The 19,784-nt window shown below is 31.0% G+C and overlaps 3 protein-coding genes across 5 annotated transcripts; 1 reads left to right on the top strand and 2 right to left on the bottom strand.

The window, feature by feature from the left end:
* LOC109342874 lies at nt 1-11,421 on the bottom strand. 2 transcript variants are annotated; one of them, XM_019580908.1, is made up of 3 exons: nt 10,835-11,421; nt 332-494; nt 1-96 (listed from the first exon to the last, which is right to left on the bottom strand). In XM_019580908.1, the coding sequence occupies exons 1-2, from the start codon at nt 11,323-11,325 to the stop codon at nt 380-382; spliced, it is 606 nt and encodes a 201-aa protein (XP_019436453.1). In that variant the 5' UTR covers nt 11,326-11,421; the 3' UTR covers nt 1-96; nt 332-379. The 2 variants fall into 2 exon arrangements, with proteins under 2 accessions (XP_019436453.1, XP_019436454.1); XM_019580909.1 differs by lacking the exon at nt 10,835-11,421 and having other exon boundaries at nt 332-1,045.
* On the bottom strand, nt 12,414-13,469 carry LOC109342875. 2 transcript variants are annotated; one of them, XM_019580911.1, is made up of 2 exons: nt 13,192-13,469; nt 12,414-13,155 (listed from the first exon to the last, which is right to left on the bottom strand). In XM_019580911.1, exons 1-2 carry the CDS (start codon nt 13,241-13,243, stop codon nt 12,665-12,667), a joined length of 543 nt encoding a protein of 180 aa, XP_019436456.1. In that variant the 5' UTR covers nt 13,244-13,469; the 3' UTR covers nt 12,414-12,664. The 2 variants fall into 2 exon arrangements, with proteins under 2 accessions (XP_019436456.1, XP_019436455.1); XM_019580910.1 differs by having other exon boundaries at nt 12,416-13,464.
* Nucleotides 18,655-19,766, top strand: LOC109342510 (early nodulin-like protein 1). The gene is made up of 2 exons (XM_019580487.1): nt 18,655-18,915; nt 19,200-19,766. The coding sequence occupies exons 1-2, from the start codon at nt 18,717-18,719 to the stop codon at nt 19,604-19,606; spliced, it is 606 nt and encodes a 201-aa protein (XP_019436032.1). The 5' UTR covers nt 18,655-18,716; the 3' UTR covers nt 19,607-19,766.

The raw sequence follows: 19,784 nt of genomic DNA, 5'->3' as shown, positions 1-19,784 counted from the left end.
TGCATCTTAAACCCCCACAAAGGCATTTCATCAACTAGGGATTATCATGAAAGTATCCAAAATTAATGATCCACGATGATGATCAACTTAACATTATTAACAATGGACCTAGGATTATGAGAAATGATATTATTTTCTCTAATAAATTAGTTAACTTATTATATTTATTGGATTTGATTCAAGTTCTATCATGGTCTTGATTTGAAGCAAAATAGCTCATTCTTCTTTTATTTTTGTTAATTGCTTCTTATTCAAAAAAAATCAAGTCTTGATCTTTTTCTTATATTAGATTGTACCTTGTGGTATTTAATACAACTTTGCTTATAAAAAAACAATGGAGCTAGGAACATTAAATCAATTACAAATTTACAAGCTAGGCTCAATCTTGCTTCCTCAACTCTTTGTAAAACCTCTTTATGAACTCCTCCGCCTTCTTGTCCACCATATTATCCGCGCCTCCCAGCAGTAACGGCGACTCCGCCACCCTCAGCTGCCTCACCATATGGTTCTTTTCGAGTACTGGTGTTGAATTTGATGGCTCCACCATAACCTCACTGTTATTACTATTCAGCACTTCCAACACAGCCTTCACTGTGTTAACCATCACGGTGTCATCGTCCACGGTGGGTGGCGCGTGATAATACGTGTAGAAGTGGTCGTGGTTGCGATGGTGCTTTCCACCGATGGGGAAGAAGTGGTTAGGTGTGTTGCTACAACTGAACTCGTACTCTCTTTGGGTAGAGAATTGTAGATTGGAGTCATGGCGGCTAGAGGTGGAGCAGCCACCATGATTGTGGTGGTGGTGGTGGAACATTAGGTTTGCGATGGCTTTTCCGGCGAGCTTGCCGGGGCGTTTGAGAATGAAGTTGAGATTCATCATTAGTTTACGTTTTGAGATACCTTTTCTGAACATGAATAATACGACACGTAACATGTTCCAAACTCTCTTGGTTATTATTGGTACGTTGTTTTCCATTTTTGTAATGTCTTTTTTATTGTTTTATATAAGTTGTTTTTGTTTGGAAATATTTGAGAGAGAGAAATGAAGAGATGGTTGAAGAGAAGGGGAAGGGGTGAGGGAGTTATATAGTAGGAGAGAGAGGAGTAACATGTAAATGGAGCTACCCTCTTTTCCAAATAATGGAGATTGCCCAACATTTGATATCTTATTATATATTAATTTTATCAAAAGTGTCAACTAGTTAGAAAAAAATTATAAAAATAAAAAATAAATTTTTTATTACTTATTATAATATTATTGATTTTGGATATTGATTACATGTTATGTCTCACTTCATATTCTAAATTAATCAGAGCAATCCATTTTATTATTTTTTGTTTTTAAAATTTTTCTTTTTATTCACGTGTCAATATATATTATTTTGAGACAGAGAATGAGATATCATTGGGATATGAGAAAGATAATTTTTTTTTTGCAACAGTAATCCTTGTTCTTTTCCAACACGGAGGGTATTTTGTGTTACTTTCTCTTTATATTTTATCATTTCCTAACCTTTAGTTATTGGTGGAGCTTGCTAATTTTTATATCCATTTGAGGTCTCATTATATATTTTACATGATTACTAAATTGTCTATGGTTACTAAACATTACATGGATTTCATTCATAATAACTATTCAAAAAATAATAGAAATGAATGATACAATAATTACATATAAATATTTACAATCACGGTTCATAGATATTACTATCTATTTCATATGTATTAGCTTTTCCTATACTATTTTTTCATATGTATAGAGTTTAAGGAAGATACAGAATGAGATTATAAATTTGAATCTCATCCACAACAAAATATTAATATAGTAATATTTGTTCTCCTAATTACTTTATCTTTTATTTAATAAAGATTTCAAATATTTTTGGATAAAAAACAGTTCCTAGTAAATTATGAACTTATTCTTTGATAAATTATATACCCTTCACTCTTGGTGTCCCTACCACCCACTCCCTTCAGTTCATGTATAGTTGTAAGGTGGTAGAACACTATAGATATACCAAGCCCAACATTGCAACACCCACTAACTCCACTTTTTCTTAATTCCAAAACTGTTTTTTGCATGGCTATTATGCTCCTTAACTCTTTATCTCATTTCTTATCATGATTTTATGAGTTCTCCCATTTGGAATAAAATTCCTCCATATGCAATGAATCATATTGGATAACAAGCATCAAAATCCAGCACAAATAGAAGATGATGAATTAGTTAAACATAATATTAATGATTACAAAAAATATAAGCATTTACTATTAGTTGGGATAAGCCTAAGTGAAAGAAAAAATAGCAACATCACTCTCATACCCCAAATAACAAATATGCATGCTGCCCCAAATCCAATAATTTCAAATGCATTTTTGTGCATCCAATCCAGCTTGAACATGTTAGTTAAGTTAACTTTCAAAATAGCATTTTAAAATGTTTCTTTGTTACATGCAGATTAAATTGTCTAGCATCCTAGACACACACCTAAGGAATACAAAATATGAAAGGAGAAATTTAAATAAGATATGGACATGATTAAGAATATTTTTTACTTCCTGAAAATGATAACCATTGAGATTATTACACCTCAAATAACTACATCCAAATTTAATTTAGATTAATGCACTTTAAAGTAAAAATTGCATAATCCTCCCAATTTTTTAATCTATTAATTAAATATACATCTTCCCAATGAAACGTTTCATTCCCTCAACATTCCTTACAATTATTATCATTAGAAGCCATCACAAATCATAATGGAGGACCCAAAGTTAACACAACAAAACTTGCATAACAAGTAAAGCTACTAGACATGCAACTTTATCCCAATTCCAAATAGAAGTATGCATTATTTTGGAAATATATTTTTCGTTGTCATAACTGCAAACAAACTTATGTGCACCATTTATAACTAAAATACTTCGACTTTAATGTTTTAGATTTTTCAAGTGCTATTAAAATCAACAGTTCAGTGACAATGGATATACATGTGGATAACATAAGATCAATTATCATATGTTTGCCACTAAGTAAGTAGACATACTTAAATAATTAATCTAGATTCTGAAGGGAAACTTTATTTTATGATAAGAAAAGTGATTAAAGAAAATGTACTATATTCAAGAAAACAAATAAGGCTAAATTTAATCTAATCCTCAATGGATAAGGTTATGTTTTATCCACTCATTTGTTTCCATAATTGTTAGCTTATATATATGGATTCTCTGTCACGTCTGAAAAAGCAACCTATGCTAATATATATAACATTTTAGGATCCAAAACTTGGATCTAAATTATTCAAACGTTACCCTCTTGCTTCACCTTTGCTTAGATGGACCCAAAAGAAGCTCATTCTATAATTAAAGCAATTGATTCTTGGTATCCTAAGTAGTGTGTCACTAAGCATAAAGTTGTGGGGCAAATATTTTCCATAATTGATACCTTGATTTATGATCATACTCATATTGTATTAATTAATGGATGTTGGTTCAAGTGATACATACTTGATTACCTTTAAGCAAGGTTTCGAGTTCGAGTTTTGCGAATGGAAAAAATACTCGCTTGGAGAGTTAGCCCCATATACATATGGATATTCTCGGCTCGGACAAAATTACCTCCAATATTGTGAGGATACTTGTGGAAAACAAAAAAAATACTCATATTGTCTTAATATTAACTAGAAAAAAACAAATGCATAGAGTCAACTAATCATATTGTCTAAATGCTTCTGGGGTTTATACAATCAAATCAGCATATATGGCGCAATTAGAGTATGACACATCTGCTAGGGACGACCTTCTTAACAGGTGTTGGATTAGTTGTGCTTCGATGAAGGTGTGCTGCTTTGTTTGAAAAACGATGAGAGGGAGCTTGGCTACTAAGGACGAGCTTCAAAGAAGGCATATTATGGATGGGCTGAAGTTGAATTGTGTTTTTTGCTTGGAGCACATAGAGTCAACTAATCATCTTCTTCTAGCTTGTTCATTTACATCTTCAATATGGAAAGGATTTTACTCTTGGTTACAGATTCCAATTCTTTTACCTAATTCTATTTCAGATCTGTTGGTGATGCATGATTCTTTTTATAGATTCCAAAAGGTAGAAATTGTTAAAGAATGTTTTGGTTTGCTGTGGTATGGTCGATCTGGCTCATGAGAAATGATGTAATCTTCTTGGCTAAAGAGGTTAGCTTTATCGAGGTGATGAATTTGATTCAGATTCGATCTTGGACTTGGTTTTGTTCCACAAATGGTCGTTTTGTTTATGACTTTGCACAGTGGTGCATAGACCCTAGGTCTTGTATATCTCATATCAACAGTGTTGTTTGATTATATTCGTTTTTATTTGTATTCGGGTTGACACCCCTTGTGCTTGATTATTGAATTTTTTTGCCTATAAAAAAAAAGAAAAAAAACAAATGCAACATAATGCTTCTTAGAGTGTGAGCAATTAATAATGCAAAGAACTTTAGGTAACAAATATGCGCTGCCTCTCCAAGAAACATACATAGTCCAAGAAATATTTTATATTTCTGATTATTTACCAAATATGTGTAAGTGAATATGGACGCATTTATGCATGTATTCAGTTGAAAACTAATGGGTTTTAGCAAGAAATTGAAAAATTAGTCATAAAAAAGAAGAAGAATGAAAACAAGACGGATCCTATGATTTTGTACCTTTTATTAAATTTATATTCTCATTTAATGGATCCCTAACTTAGGTTGTAAGAAATTTCGAACAGCTAGCTCCACGGGCATCTTACAAAGTACAAATAATATAGGACTCTTGAACTAGATAAGAATCAAATTTGTCTAAATCATAAACTTGATACTATATTTTTCCTGCATTTTTTATTAGGCGTTTTAATTACACCCTGCCAAAGTCATGTTAGTGGGCATGTATGTGAAATTGTACCTTTACTTTTACAATGGAATATATGACCAACAAGTTTTATTCGTGTATGGTTCTCCTAGATTTTAGAATAACTAAAATGTCAAGGGTTCAATTTCTGAGAATAACACTTCTTAGAATTGGTAATCACACACCCAAAATATAAATAATATGCTACCAAAAAAAGAACTAAATATACAGTTTTGGGCCGGTTTTCATTAGTGGGACTATCCAAAAGTTAGGTACAACATCGATTCCAAAAAGCATGATCCGCTATCTTTTTCATTTGATACTTGATGGTTTGTTAAAAAAAATTACTTTTTTTTAATCAAGTGTCATAATTGAATATCGAATCTTAGCCTTTATATCTATATATATTTACTATATTAAATAGGATATCAATAAATGTAATATATCAATTTCTGATAGGTTATTAATTTTGTATGTTAAAGTATGTTGAATGCAATTTAATAGTATGTTCCTCATGTTTATGTCAATAGATATAGACATAATTACAACACGCAATTTCGTAACCACAATTCATTATGTTATACCCATATGTCAATTTGATTTATTGATTGAATATAATGATCTAAATCATTTATCTTATTAGATTATCTAAATTCATCTACATTAAATAAAATGTATAAGGGGATGAGATCAAGTGTGTGAAAAGCTTTGGAAAACTCTGAGAAATATCAATGTGTTTTTTATGTTTATTCTCTTAATAAGAAGTGTAGAAAATTTTAGAGCAGTATTTCACTTTCTACAATTAGGTCAATCTAACATACAAAAACAAGGTTATTTTTCATTCATCCAAGACGATTATCTAGAAAATCTTGACTTTAGATTAATGGAAAAAATGATAATCATGCAATGCCATACTTAGAATGGGATAAAGCACATATGGCAATTTAACTCCTTTTTATTTCTAGACTCTATTTTAGCCACATATACTCTCTAAAAACTCATTTGTAACTTCATCTACTTCTTATATATACTTAATCTAAACTATCTTTAATTTGCTGACTAAAATCTACAAGTAATTTGTATGCATAGATCAAATGATTTTTTTTACACAAAAATCATTTAATTCAAATTGTGATTCTCCATAATCAAAAGCAACTACAACGTTACTCTTTAACTTTATACTTTTAGAGATGAATTTTTTTCCATTTTTAATGAAAAACATTCAACATATTTGGTTCAAATTGAACCTGTAAATAATGTCTTGTTTCGTGCTCGACAATATAGCCTTTTAAATACGATGACTTTGTAGGTTCAAGTTGTATATGTTTAATTCCTCTTAAATAAGGTCTCGGGTTTGAGTCATGTGGATGGAAAAAATGTCCGCTGGGAGAGTTAGCTTCACGTATATGTTCCCAGCTCGGACAAGATTGTATCCAGTGCGAGAATACATTGGGAAACAAAAAAAATAAGATGGCATTGTTGGAAGTTTCCATTTCAAGTCCAACAGGCTTCCTTTGGTAACCTAAAGATTATTTTCCAATAATCTTCATCCTTTGAATGAACACCCGTTTGTGGTACTATATGCTTTGTGACAACTTTTATTTGGTTGGTAAACAATTAGAATTGGCCAAAAAAGAAGAAGAAGCCAAAGCTCTATTGGCTTGCATTATATAAGTATTTTCAATTATTATTTAAAAAAATTAATAATTGAAGAGGGGTTCCCTGTTGAAAATCAAGTAAATATTGGCCATTGAGCATCATTAGTTGCATGATAATTAGGGTAAAAAGTTTAATAAATAGACTGAAAGAGGATTTGAGTTAATGTCATACTTATAACAAAAAAATTGGTATTACTAATGATATTTTCTCACTTTTTGGTAAGGAACTAATTCATTTCGGAGTATGTAACTGTCACTTCCAACAAGTGTTGCTTATAGGAATCGAATCATTGATATTTTGATCATTCTGAATATTTAACACGGCCTTACACTATTAAGTCAATATATGTTGTCTCATCCATAATGAAGTGCTAACATATTAATATTTGTCTTTACACTATTAAGTCAACATATTGTTGTCTCATCCATAATGAAGTACTAACATATTAATATTTGTCTATAAAAAAATAAATGAAAATTGCATATTCTTGATTTGATGGCACTATATGTGTAGTAAACTATGCATTTTTTTTATTTTTACAGACCTATTTTTATGTCATCAAGTCCTTGTGTATTTGCATCCAAGTGTCACAAATCAAATGGTTTTTGAAAACATCAATTTCATAATTTAGCTTTTGTATCATGCATTATATAATACTAAAAAATAAATCTATAAAGATCCACTACACCCAAAATAAAATCACGAGTGTATAAAATTTATTATTATATAAGTCGTTGATTGCCTAATGGTAAAAAAGGGGGAAGGGAGATAGCGATGGCTTAAGATACATAAGAGAAAATCCACTATAGCTGTAGGGCAGAACTGAGCACTTCAAATTAATAATATACGTGTACATGTTTGCTATCTTATAAATTGTACTAGTGCATGTATCATTAGTTGTGGTTGGTTTAAAAAATAATTAATTATTAATTTTTTAACTTAAAAAATATTTTTTCAATGAATTATAGGCTTATAGTACATACAATGACACAATTTATGAGACAATATGTATTGTCCAATTACATGCTAAGGTGCCTACCTTCCAACAACTCTTCCTTTATAGGGTCTTATGTCTAGTACTGAGTGAGGATGAAGGACTTAAACAGAAACAAAATACATTATATTATAGATTCGAGTCTTACTAATAAAAAAAATGAGTTATAAAATGTTTTGATGGTTAGGTGAATGATGTAAGTGAAGGATGTTGGAGATTTAAATCTCACTTATAATAAAAATACTAACATACTAAAATTGCCAATAAAAAAAACTTTCTTTATTTTTATTTTATGATTTAAGACTAGCTTTTCAGTTCTAAGAAGACTAGAAGAGGCACACAATCGTAGATTTATAATATATATGTAACCCACTTTGAATTTAACAATTTAACTTTTTTTAGAATGTTATGGTATTATGGTAACCCTAACGCTGTCCAGTTCTTAAGTATTAATTATTTGATTAAATATACAGCATGCATAGTTAGTTGATATTGTTATTATTTTAATTTGGCTCTTTTAAATTCATAATTATTGTAACCTTGAACACAATTTAAAATATTGATTTTCATCCAATCACATGATTTTCTTACACAATTTTTTTTTATTTCATTTGCTTACAACTTAAAATATTGATTTTCATCCAAGATCTAAATACTCCTCTTAAACAAAATAAAATTATTTCATTTGCCTACATATTGAACTCTATTTGGTGGGTTGGAATTTTATATTATAGATCTGATTATAGAGAATGTTAAATATGCAAGAATCATGACAACTATCATAATACACTTGCACTGTTGCAGAAGTCAAATAATTTAGTCTCAACACTATTGTCTTATTTCATAAAATAAAAAATAATACAACGAAAGTTATCTTATGAAAAAGAAATGCAAAATACTTAGTCAACGTTGATTGATTTTAACGTTTCAACTTTCAAGCACGTTTTTTCAAGGCTTTGAATGAATAATTGAAGGTTTTATGGGGATTCCAAATTTCAAATGAGGGACTGTAAATGCTCATATATATTGTGTTTGTTTTTATTTGAAATTAGAGTTTTTACCCTTTTTGTAAATCATTTATCATTAATTTGTACAAACTTTATTTAAGAATCAAGGAAAATTAATAAATTAATGATAAATGATTTATTTATAGTGTAAAAAATAATATATATATATTAAATCATTGGAATTACTATATTATTGAAGGGTGTTTGCTTTTTGTATTGTTATGTTAGTGACTAAAATATGAGAAACTTAGCATCAAAGAAAATGAGCTTTTTTATTCACCACTACTTTTTTCTAGCCTACCTTCTTACCCTGTAGGTCTTTAGGACCCTGCATTTTGGACTTGCAATCGAATGTGTCCTTTAACGCATATTAGGAAAACCTTGTATATATACTTAAGGCTAGAAAAAGCATTGATCAAGTAATAAAAATATAAGCTTTTAACATAGACTCCTAAGACACCTTACAGTTAACATTTATCATCTAAATTAGGTGAACTAACTCTAACGATTTACGAACAAAACATTAGTCGAGTGGTATAAGGTTTCACTAGATTCTTAAGATCGAAGGAACTTGGTAAATATTATACCTATCATAATTATTTTGGGAGCTTTATAAATCTTATACCTATCATGAACGACTTAAGATATGATTATATTCTACTTTCATATATGACATTGTAAACTTCAGACAATAGTATATATGTTGATTTATAATTGTGATTGTGTAAGACTTTAAACATGTATGAAGCACTTTTATTTTGATTTCAATATATATGCAAGACATGATAGTGTGCAATTTTCATATGCATTTCACACCTTTGAACTACTACACTTTAATTTATCCCTAATAAAAGAAGACATTCATATAAACCATTTTTCATATCATTATGATTAAAATGTTTCATACACAAAATAAACTAATTAAAAAACAATTAACCATCTTAAACAGAAGTGATGTCTTCTAAAACTTGTAAAAAGTAATTAAAAAAAGTAAAGCAAAAGAGAGGGGGAAAAGGAACAAAAGTTGAGAAAGGCAACAATATTTTGAAGAAGGGACAGCTATAGTTTTTCACTTTGACATCCATGGTAGTGGAATCATAAGAGGACAACGAAGTGGGAGGAGTTGTTATTGGTAAAAGCCAATTTAACTTTAAAAATATGGGGCACCAATCAAAAGTCATAGGTCTAAATCTTTCAAAATTTTGACAAATACACATATAATCCATTAATCATATTATTAATCGATTATCACATACAAAATCTTAATCATTCTAATACAGTGCAATAACATGTTACGAAATTCTTTATTAATTAATTTGGAGCCTAAGCATGTATATATGGACACTCCTACTCCTCTTTTTGAGGTATAGGAATGCATGGAGTAAAGAGATAAGAAAAAAAGAGAGAAAAATAATTGATAATGTAATATGGAAAGAAAAAAAAGATAAAATGTTTATGAGAGTGCAATTATTTTTGGAGTACAAGGAGATGTACAAAGAGTATCTTGAGAAAGACACCATTAATTATTCCCCATGAGTTTATTTGAGTATATATCATATATTGCTAATTTGTATGAGTATTCATAGTTATAGTTTCAATTATTAATGAAAGATAAACACTATTCTATGCCTAAACCCTTTACATACTTACTATTTTTCATGCTCTTGGAGTATTTAAATTTGCTCAGCTTCACTTCCAATTTTGTTTTGCTCTAAAATGAGATAGTATATATAATATTCAAAAATTAATTTAATATTAAAAAATATTTTCTCACCCTATAATGACAATATGGTTTAAGATTATTGACTCCTAATATATCGAAGTCATTGACATGGATTAGTGTATTAAATTTAGTTGAGTTTATTGAAAATCAGAAGTTCAATAATGTTTAGACCAAAATGAATGGCTTAGAATATTATTCTAAACTAATGTTATTTGTGACAACAATATATTAATTTCTCATATGCGGATAGCATGTAACAGAAATAAAAAAGAAACCGATGGAGAGATAATTAATTAATCACACTCTAAGTTCTTCTTTTATTGTCTATAAGCAACAATAAAATCAAACATACAAAAATATGATAACATACACCTTAAACTAAACTAGGGATTATCATGAAAATATAGAAAAATAATTGTTAAGGATGAAAATTAATTATGAATTCAACAAGCTAGGTATAGGTTCAAAGCTCAATCCTGCTTCCTCAGCTCCTTGTAGAACCTCTTTATAAACTCCTCCGCCTTCTTGTCCACCATGTTGTCCACGTCTTCCCGCAGTAACGGCAAGTCCGCCGCCCTCAGTGGCCTCACCATAGGGCTCTTTCCGAACCCAGGAAGCGCCGGTGTTGAATATGACGACTCCACCATAACCTCACTATTATTATTGTTTAGCATTTCCAACACAGCCTTCACTTCATTCATTGTCACTGCATCATCCTCGATGGTAGGTGGCGCATGAGCACACATAAAGAGGTGATTGTGGTTTTGGTTGCGATTATGGCGCTTGCCACCTATAGAGAAGAAGTAGTTTGGAGTGTTGCTACAACTAAACTCATACTCCCTTTGGGTGGAGAATTGTAGGGTGGAGTCATGGCGGCTAGTGGTGGAGCAGCCACCATGATGGTGGTGGGACATTAGGTTTGTGATGGCTTTTCCGGCGAGCTTGCCACGGCGTTTGAGGATCATGTTTAGATCCATGGTAAGTTTACCTTTTGATATACCTTTTCTCAACATGAATAATACTACACGTACCATGCTCCATACTTTCTTAGCTATTATTGGTACGTTGTTTTCCATTTCTCTAAAGTCTTTTTTCTCACTCCTTTTATATAAGTTTTTTGTTTGAAATTATTTGAGAGAGAAATAGAAATGAAGAGATGGATTGAAGAGTAGAAGGAAGGGTGGGGGCTTATATAGTAGAGGAAGTAAAGCATGTTAAGAAAAAATGTGGAAGTAATGTAATGTATTGAACCCACTTTAGAATTAGAATAATCCGTGGGTGCATACATGTTTTGTGTTGCTTTATGTCTTTATTTTTGTCATTTTTTTCTTTATTGGTGGAGCTTCATAGTGAAATTTATACTTTATGTCTTTCTATTACTTCACAACGTATTACATAAGAAATTGTTGTGAGTGATTGTTTTAATTTTTAGTTTTATATGTAATATAATTATTGTAATAGTAGATTAAGTTGAACCTCCAAGTTGGTTTAGGCTTTTTTTCTTTCCAAAGAAATACCTTTTTTCTTAAAACAAATTAAGTCACTTATAGCATCTTTAAGCTCGTATACTTAGATTATTTTTTTTAAACAAACCACTTGTGCTTGCTTAATATATCTTTTCTCTTTCCTTAGCAAAGATTTTTTTATGAGAAAAACGACTTTTTCCTCACTGAAGTGTAGAGAAAAATAAAATTATTTTTCGCACTTTTAAGTCAAAATATTTTTAAAGGAATTATTTTAAATCAAATATTTTAAAATTTAATATTAATTAATTGGGAAAGAAAGTTATGTTCTAAGATGGTAGAAACATAAAGTGGTGGGTTTAGACGACTTAAAGTGCCTCCTAATTATTGGTGGCAAATTGATAAATTAGATGAATTTAGATCATAAGTTATAAATAAAAAATTATTTACTAATCTATATAAATTTATTAAATGATATTTTAAATTGTTCAATTTATACATATTCAAATTTAGTAGATGAATTGCAATATTTTCATATATTTATGGGAAACGTGTATACAAGGTGATAAATAAAAATAAATGAATGTTGAAGTATCAAACACTGTATCAAAAATTTGGTGTTGAAATTAATAAACTCATGAAGTGAATAATACCATACTTAATTACATATCAATAATTTCTCCTTTTTAACACATGAAGTGAGGTACATATCGCTATCAGTCTTGAACCTGCAACAATTTCTTCTCAAAATCACTCTTAATTAGAAGCACTTGAAAACCAAGAATGAGATTTGATGAACGAAGACTTGGAATAGTCAATACTAATTAGTTGATTAAAAACTAAATGTAGAAACAGGTAATAAAGATACAAAACCATGTTCCTACATATAAAAATTAATATACAAAAAGCTTAGGCTAATTGTGTTAATAAGAACTTAAATAATAATGAAAGGTTATTTTTTGGTTGTTGTGAGATCATTCATTTCTCTTGTAATTGCAGCAATGCAACTTGAACTCCTAGAAATCCCTCCTTTCTTTTCTCCTCCTTTCTCTCTAGGGTTAAAGGACTTGACCCTTCTCCCATTCATTATGCTTTTTCTCAGCATCTCTTTCATGGCTTCAGCTTGGAACAAAACAGGAAAAGCCCTTCCAAATTTGTTGAACCTAACACATGCATTCATATGTGCACTTAATCCCTCTTCTTTTTTCCCACCATTTTTCTCCAATTCTTCCTTCACTGCCTCAGAACACAATCCACACACAAACTTTCCTAAGAACTTGTCACGTATACATTCAATGTATTCTAGTGTGCACTCCTCACACATGCCACAACACTCACACTTTGCATCTTCAACTTCAGTTATTGGTGGAAGTGTAGTACTCAAATCAATGCATTCTTTGGTTAGCTCAAAAGAAATGTCTGAGATTGTTCTTTGAATGTTGTGTTCAGATTGAAGCTTTGATGGCTTGGAAATGGTGTTGCTCTTACTATTAGAGAATGAAGTAGGCAAAGATTCTCCATGGGGTGCCATGGTAAATAATAGGGTTTGAAACTTGAGAGAAGAATATTGGAAATTTAATACACTCAATGGTTGAACTTGAGAAAACTAGGAAGGAAGAATAATCCTATTTATAATGGTTTTACTTATTTCTTACAATCTAACATTGTAAAACATTTGTGGATGTTGGAAACTCAAATGTAAATCTCAATGAACGTGAACTTGCTAGGTTTTTCGAGAAAGATTTAATGAGAATGCTATGTCTCGTGTAGCTTTTAGAAGTTTGGAGTAATTGTATATCTAATTTAATTGATAAATGTGTTATTTTTTCATGTTCCAAACTGTGTCTTATATTTTCTATTCCGAACTAATTATAATGCTACGTTTTATTTTTAAATTTATTTTTTATTTATCTGACAATATGTTATTGATCGAAAACGGATGATAAGATACTGTTGAGAACAAATCGTTTGTTTTATGGACAAGTGAACTTGTCTTGCATGCTTGGTAGTTGTAGCTATGCAAGAAAAATGTGATAAAATGGTTTCTTTCTTTGGCTGATAGTAATGCATGCAAGGTAAGGACATGCCTTTAATTTTCCTTCTCTAAATTTGAAAGAAAAGAAAATATAGGTGTAGAGGTCCTCTCCATTTTGTTTTATTTTCTCTATTTCCTATCCTCATTCGATGATAATCATTTCTTAAACGGCAGAGATCATATTTATTTCCTTCCTTAATAAATGAAAAACCTCTTTAATTATATAAAATGGAAATCACCAAAAGATTCTCAATGTAAGTTGTATAAATCAACTTTATCAATTTTTTATAGATAAGATTAAGTATTTATAAAACTATGAAACCATGAAGAACGAAATTAAAATAAAATAAAAACTTTGGGACCCCAATGCATGCAACGGAAACATAATCAAATCCATGTTTTGTACAACATATTACTAATTTTTTTCTGATCAATTTAAATATTAGAAGTAATTGGCTTTATAGAAAAGCAGAACTAAAAACTTACAATTTCTCTTTCATTCACAACCAAAATCTTAATTAAATCTAAAGCTTCCATGAAATACAACATATTAATCATACACAATTAATCACCAAAATGAGAAAATGGATACTCTATCTGCATTCTATAGTCACGTTTAAGTATCAATCTTTTCACACAATAAGAAAGTTTAGCCACTAATAAAGAAGATCTTCTTTTTGGATTTATATCACTTTTTTATAAGCAAATATATTAGAAACGGACATAAGAGGTGTCAACTCAATTACAATTTACAAAGAAGATACATACAAGTGTAAGGATTAATACACCATTGGGCAAAAATGTACAATTTAGATCCTATAACCCACAATCAAGATCTAACTTGAATCAAATCCATAATCTGATTAAAACTAACTTTGTCCCCCTAAAAATAATATTATTTCTTAACTTCCAAATCGACCAAATGACAGCAAACCACACAATTCTCCACATCGATTTCCCTTTACTAATCTTACAAAGGGAATCATGAGTTTTAAGCGATTCTCCATGTAGATCACTTGTCATCAATGGTATCTCATTTCCTATCTCACTTCAATCATATATTACATATGAGTAAAAGAAAAATTTTAAAAACACAAAGCAACATTTTATTTGGTTTGGAAGAGTAAATTAGATACTATTAAAAACATGAGATATTTGTTCAATAAATACTTCATCCAATACAAGCCTCCACCATGGAACTTGTGAGGTATCACATGTTAGCATGGTAAAACCATATAAACTTGTCTCTACTTTTTGCTTTTGCAAAAAAAGCTTAATTACAAGAAGGAAAGAAACAAGTTATATCACACGAGCTTTCCTCCACAAATACCAACTTTTCATTTCACGAGGAGCTTAAAAAAGGAGAAAGGAAAGCCATTGAAGTTAGTTTGATTGAAGACATTAATTAAATAAAGTTGCAGTCTCTATCATATAAGATCTCTATCATATAAGATCTCTATCTTCATATAAAATATGCTAAATAGGATGTGGCCTGAAAATAAAGAAGATATATAGGTGCATGTAAGAATATATAATCTATTTATATCATCCTAATCAATTTATTAATAATTGCTTTACCTTTTCATTTATAAATTTTTGTTCAAATTAATTTAACTAATATTTAAGAATTTATTAAGAGGTTATACCAGTACTTAAAACAAAGTTATACACAACTTGTTATATATAATTCTAAAGATGATAGAGCAATAAACAAATGTGTGAATGATAGGGTTTTTGGTAATATATTGGATTAGATCGAATTAAAAAATAATTTGTACAAGTGTTTAGGTTATTAAGAGGTTTTTAGGACGATAAAAATCATGATTCAAAAATTCATGATGCATTGTGGGTTAGAGTGATTAACTCGAAGTATGGAATTGAATGGGTCTTTAATGCTTTTCCTTATGTGTCACGGTGGTGGAGGGATTTGGTTAAAATTGGAGTTGCCTTGAATGTTGGTTCTAACTGGTTGGAAAGCAATTTATGGAAGGAAATTGGCGATAGGTTGCATACTAGATTTTGGAAGGATTCTTGGTTTGGCCAAAGAAATCTCAAAGATACCTTCCCGAGATTACATGCTGGCTGCAAAGAAGGATGCTTTGGTTGCGGATTATGGGGCTTGGACAAATGGGCAGTTGTCTTGGAATATTCATTGGAGGAGACACTTATTTGATTGGGAGGAAGAACTTGCAAGAAGCCTATACAATCTTATTCAGAATCATTCTTGCTCGAGTGGTATTGTTGATAGATGGAGATGGAACCTTATAAATCGGGTTGTTATATGGTGAAAAATGCTTACTTGGCATAATTGAATTTAACTATGAGGGAGTCAGGTAACATTCTTCATTTACGTTGGGTTAATTGTGCTCCTTTAAAAGTTTGTTATTTAATGTGAATTTTTTTGAGAGGAAGAGTAGCTACTAGATCCGAGCTTCATAAGAGAAACATAGTTGGAGTGGGGGATTTGAAGTGTGCTTTATGTCTTTTTCACGATGAGCATATTGAGCATTTATTTTTATTTTGCCCTTTTGTCACCAATGTGTGGAAAAGATTTTATTCATGGTTGCATATTCAGTATAATGTGTTGAGTTTAATGGTGGAAGCGCTTAAGATGCATGATTCCTTATACAAAATTAGGAAATGGAAAGCTTTATGGAGAATGTTGTGGTTTACTGCTATTTGGTTCATTTGGAGTTTGAGGAATGACATTATATTTAGAGGTGGGCAAGCTAGTTTTACCAACACTATGGATTTGATTCGAGTTAGATATTGGTTATAGTTTTCTAAAATTAAGGGATCTTTTGCTTACACTTTTACCTAATGATGTATTGATCCCTTTACTTGTATTGATACCTTTCTTAATATATTTGCTTGTAAAAAATGATTCTAAAATTCAATCAGCCATGCATGGAGCTTCATTAATTTTGAAAGGAGAAACACATATTTTCTACTAGCCAAGTATTAAAGCATTAAGGTGTATGTGTTTAATTTGTTTCATTGAATCTTATGCTATTCCAGCCCAGGATGCTTAAATTATGTTTTATTTTAAGAGTATATTTTGTTATATTCCTCACATGTTTCATTCAAGAGGTGAATATACCTACACCTAAACTAAAACCTTGCTCATTGTGATCAAAATAATCCTATTCTTGCAAAAATTTATAATCATAAAGATGAAATTATTGTCAGTTCCTCATAAGACAGCTTGATTCACATATCAATCACAACGTGCAAGACTTAAGAATGGGGCAAATATGAACAAGTGGCACTCTCTTCTTCATTAAGCTAGCACCTTCCAAGCCACTCCTCTTTCATATGAGATAGGTTGCCCCATTCATGAAAAGACAAATACTACCTTCAAGACACGCAAATCCCTATCAAAATGTAATGAAAGAGAAATGATTAGAAAGCAAAATAAAGCTTGAAAATAATTCAAGTTCTATGTATATTGCATGCCATTATATGAGACTGCGCAGCATAATTACACAAGAAAGATAAAATGCGGATATGCAACTTATCTTACCATTTGTTACGTACCTTGAGCTGCCATTTATTTATCTAAGGTACCATCAAAATAGTTTCTCAACCTTAGGACTAGCTTGAAAACCATTAATTTCACATGTGAAAAGAAAGTGTTGGTGATTCAGGAATGCCCAATGGTGTCCTAAGTCCAGTTTCTGAACTCAGATGAGAAGGAGAAGGTGCTAATGCCACCCTTCGAAGCTACATATATGCTCTTGCATATGACTTTCAAATGTAAATTCAAATGCTATTGTCATCACAAATGTCATGCAGACTGAGTTTCCAGAGTAATCATGTGATGCTTTGTTTCCCATAATTTCCCACAACAGATGCTGATATGCTACAAGGACAACTTAGGAACCTGATCAATCTGAATCACACTAGAATTAGACTCACAACTATGTCAAAGTTATGTAAACCTTTGCGCATTTTTCGTGAGCATGTTGCCATTTTAATAGCATTCACTTTATTTTGCTTTTACATGACACTACTTGATTGACTTAAAATTAAAAGTAACTACTATGTTTTGCATATCAGATCCTGCAGCTAAATAGAACACTGATGCATGCTGCAGTGAATGCTTGTTGAGAAGAAAAACTTCACCAAACAAGACTTCTTTCATCTACTAGAGTTGCATGGGTCCCTCAAACCAATGCCTCCTAGCATACTTGATATTTGGAAATGCAAAGCTTAGACGTACAACTCCAAGAATTGATTAATAATGATGGAAAGGAAACAGCTTTGAATAGCCAATTTTGGGGATTTTCTACTATATGCATAGAAGACAACCTCACAGATGTCCAGTCTAATGAAGTATGGAGAGGGTAGATGTGTCTTACCTTTGAAAGAGAGGAACTTCATGTTAATAACCTTACCATTATATGGAGTATCTCTTATATGAAATTTTACTTTTTTTATTTTGGTTTTTAGGGACTTAGCATTTCTAATTTGTTCTTTGTTTTTCCTTTTTTTCTTATTATTTAGTTTGAAACCATCATACATTGTACATAATATTTCCTCAGTTTGATGGGGAACTGTTTACTTTTGATGTTTGTTTCAAGGATTACCAGTTTTTTCGGAGAGAATGTGATCATTCCATGTTTATTATTATGACAAATTTGGCTTCACATTTTCAGTTTAACTTCGGTGTGTAGAAACCATGCTTTTGTAAGATGCTTATTTTCTATCTTAGCCATTAGTGTATTTGAGTCACGTTAGCTACTCTCTCGGCCTCATTCCATAATCACCAATTCCAAAACTTTGTTATAGTAACTTATAACCGCTTACACGTTATCACAAAAAAAAACTACCCACTAAACCCCACAATCCATGCACCACTCTTTCTCTCTTTGCCTATATATACTTGAATCTTATACACACTCTTCTCACCATTTATTTATTGCTTGTGTTGAGTGAAAAAAAGAAGAAACTCAAGTCTCAAACAGACATGGCATCCTCCATTTTGAGCATAATGTGTACTACTTGTGTCATCATTTTCTTGGCTTCTACTAATACTTCTGTTGTTGAAGGTGGAAGAGAATTCAAAGTTGGTGATCACTTAGGTTGGCACCAACCTCTCCCTAACAATACTGTCTTTTATATCCAATGGGCTGAAAGGAACAGATTCCAAGTTGGAGATTCTCTCCGTAAGTTTTCTTCAATCACTTCACATCATTTATACAACTCTAACCAATTAACTCTAGAAAATTATGAGTTACATGGTTTTCAACTGTTTACCATGCTTTTGTTGAAATTATTAGTTTTGCAACTTTTCTTAGTCACGTTTAAGATTTACTATATTATTTTCTCCAAAAAGAAAGAGTGTCTCAATATTATGAAGAGGCAAAGTGAATTTAACTAGGGAATTTTGATAAGTTTTGATTTTGCATGCATGTGAATTCTACAACTTGATTCTATATTGTTGGTGCAGTTTTTGAGTACCAGAATGACTCAGTTCTTACTGTGGAGAAAATGGACTATATTAATTGTGATACAAGCAATCCCATCACTGAATATAACAATGGGAATAGCATTGTGAATCTTGGTAGACCTGGGGCATTCTTCTTCATCAGTGGAAATGAAGATCACTGCATCAATGGTCAAAAGTTAGTTGTGGAAGTAATGTCACCACATCAAATTCCAAAATCATCACCATCACCATCACCATCCATTTCTCTTCCACCTGAAGGTTCATCAGAAATGGCTCCTTCACCTTCACCTTATGCTTCTGATCATAGCTTAGGGGATTCAACCTCAGCCTCAGCCTCTTTGGTGCTTGGTCCAGTCCCTATGGCTTCTTTGACCACATTCGTAATTGTGTTTCTGTTAACACCTTAGTGGTGTTTTTATATTTATTACAATCCATAACTAGTTCTTTTCTCTAGAGTGTGATTTGTTTAGGCATTACATTTTAACTATTATTTCCCTTCAAGTGACTTTGATTATGGTTTTTGTATTTCCCATATGTAATCTCATTTGTTTTTCCTACTCTTTCATGTGATGTTTGTTTAGACAT

Source organism: Lupinus angustifolius, chromosome LG03 (assembly GCF_001865875.1).
Source record: "Lupinus angustifolius cultivar Tanjil chromosome LG03, LupAngTanjil_v1.0, whole genome shotgun sequence".
Taxonomy (NCBI): domain Eukaryota; kingdom Viridiplantae; phylum Streptophyta; class Magnoliopsida; order Fabales; family Fabaceae; genus Lupinus; species Lupinus angustifolius.
Note: the sequence above shows the minus strand (reverse complement) of the source record. Positions and strands in the feature narration are given on the sequence as shown.

What these genes read in the sequence shown, in the direction of transcription:
- LOC109342874 (XM_019580908.1), bottom strand. Translation starts at nt 11,325, where the DNA reads ATGGAAAACAACGTACCAATAATAGCTAAGAAAGTATGGAGCATGGTA. An exon ending in GGAAAGAGCCCTATGGTGAG is followed by an intron (nt 495 to 10,834) that starts GCCACTGAGGGC and finishes CCATATGGTGAG; the next exon opens with GCAGCTGAGGGTGGCGGAGT.
- LOC109342875 (XM_019580910.1), bottom strand. Translation starts at nt 13,243, where the DNA reads ATGGCACCCCATGGAGAATCTTTGCCTACTTCATTCTCTAATAGTAAG.
- LOC109342510 (XM_019580487.1), top strand. Translation starts at nt 18,717, where the DNA reads ATGGCATCCTCCATTTTGAGCATAATGTGTACTACTTGTGTCATCATT. An exon ending in CCAAGTTGGAGATTCTCTCC is followed by an intron (nt 18,916 to 19,199) that starts GTAAGTTTTCTT and finishes TTGTTGGTGCAG; the next exon opens with TTTTTGAGTACCAGAATGAC.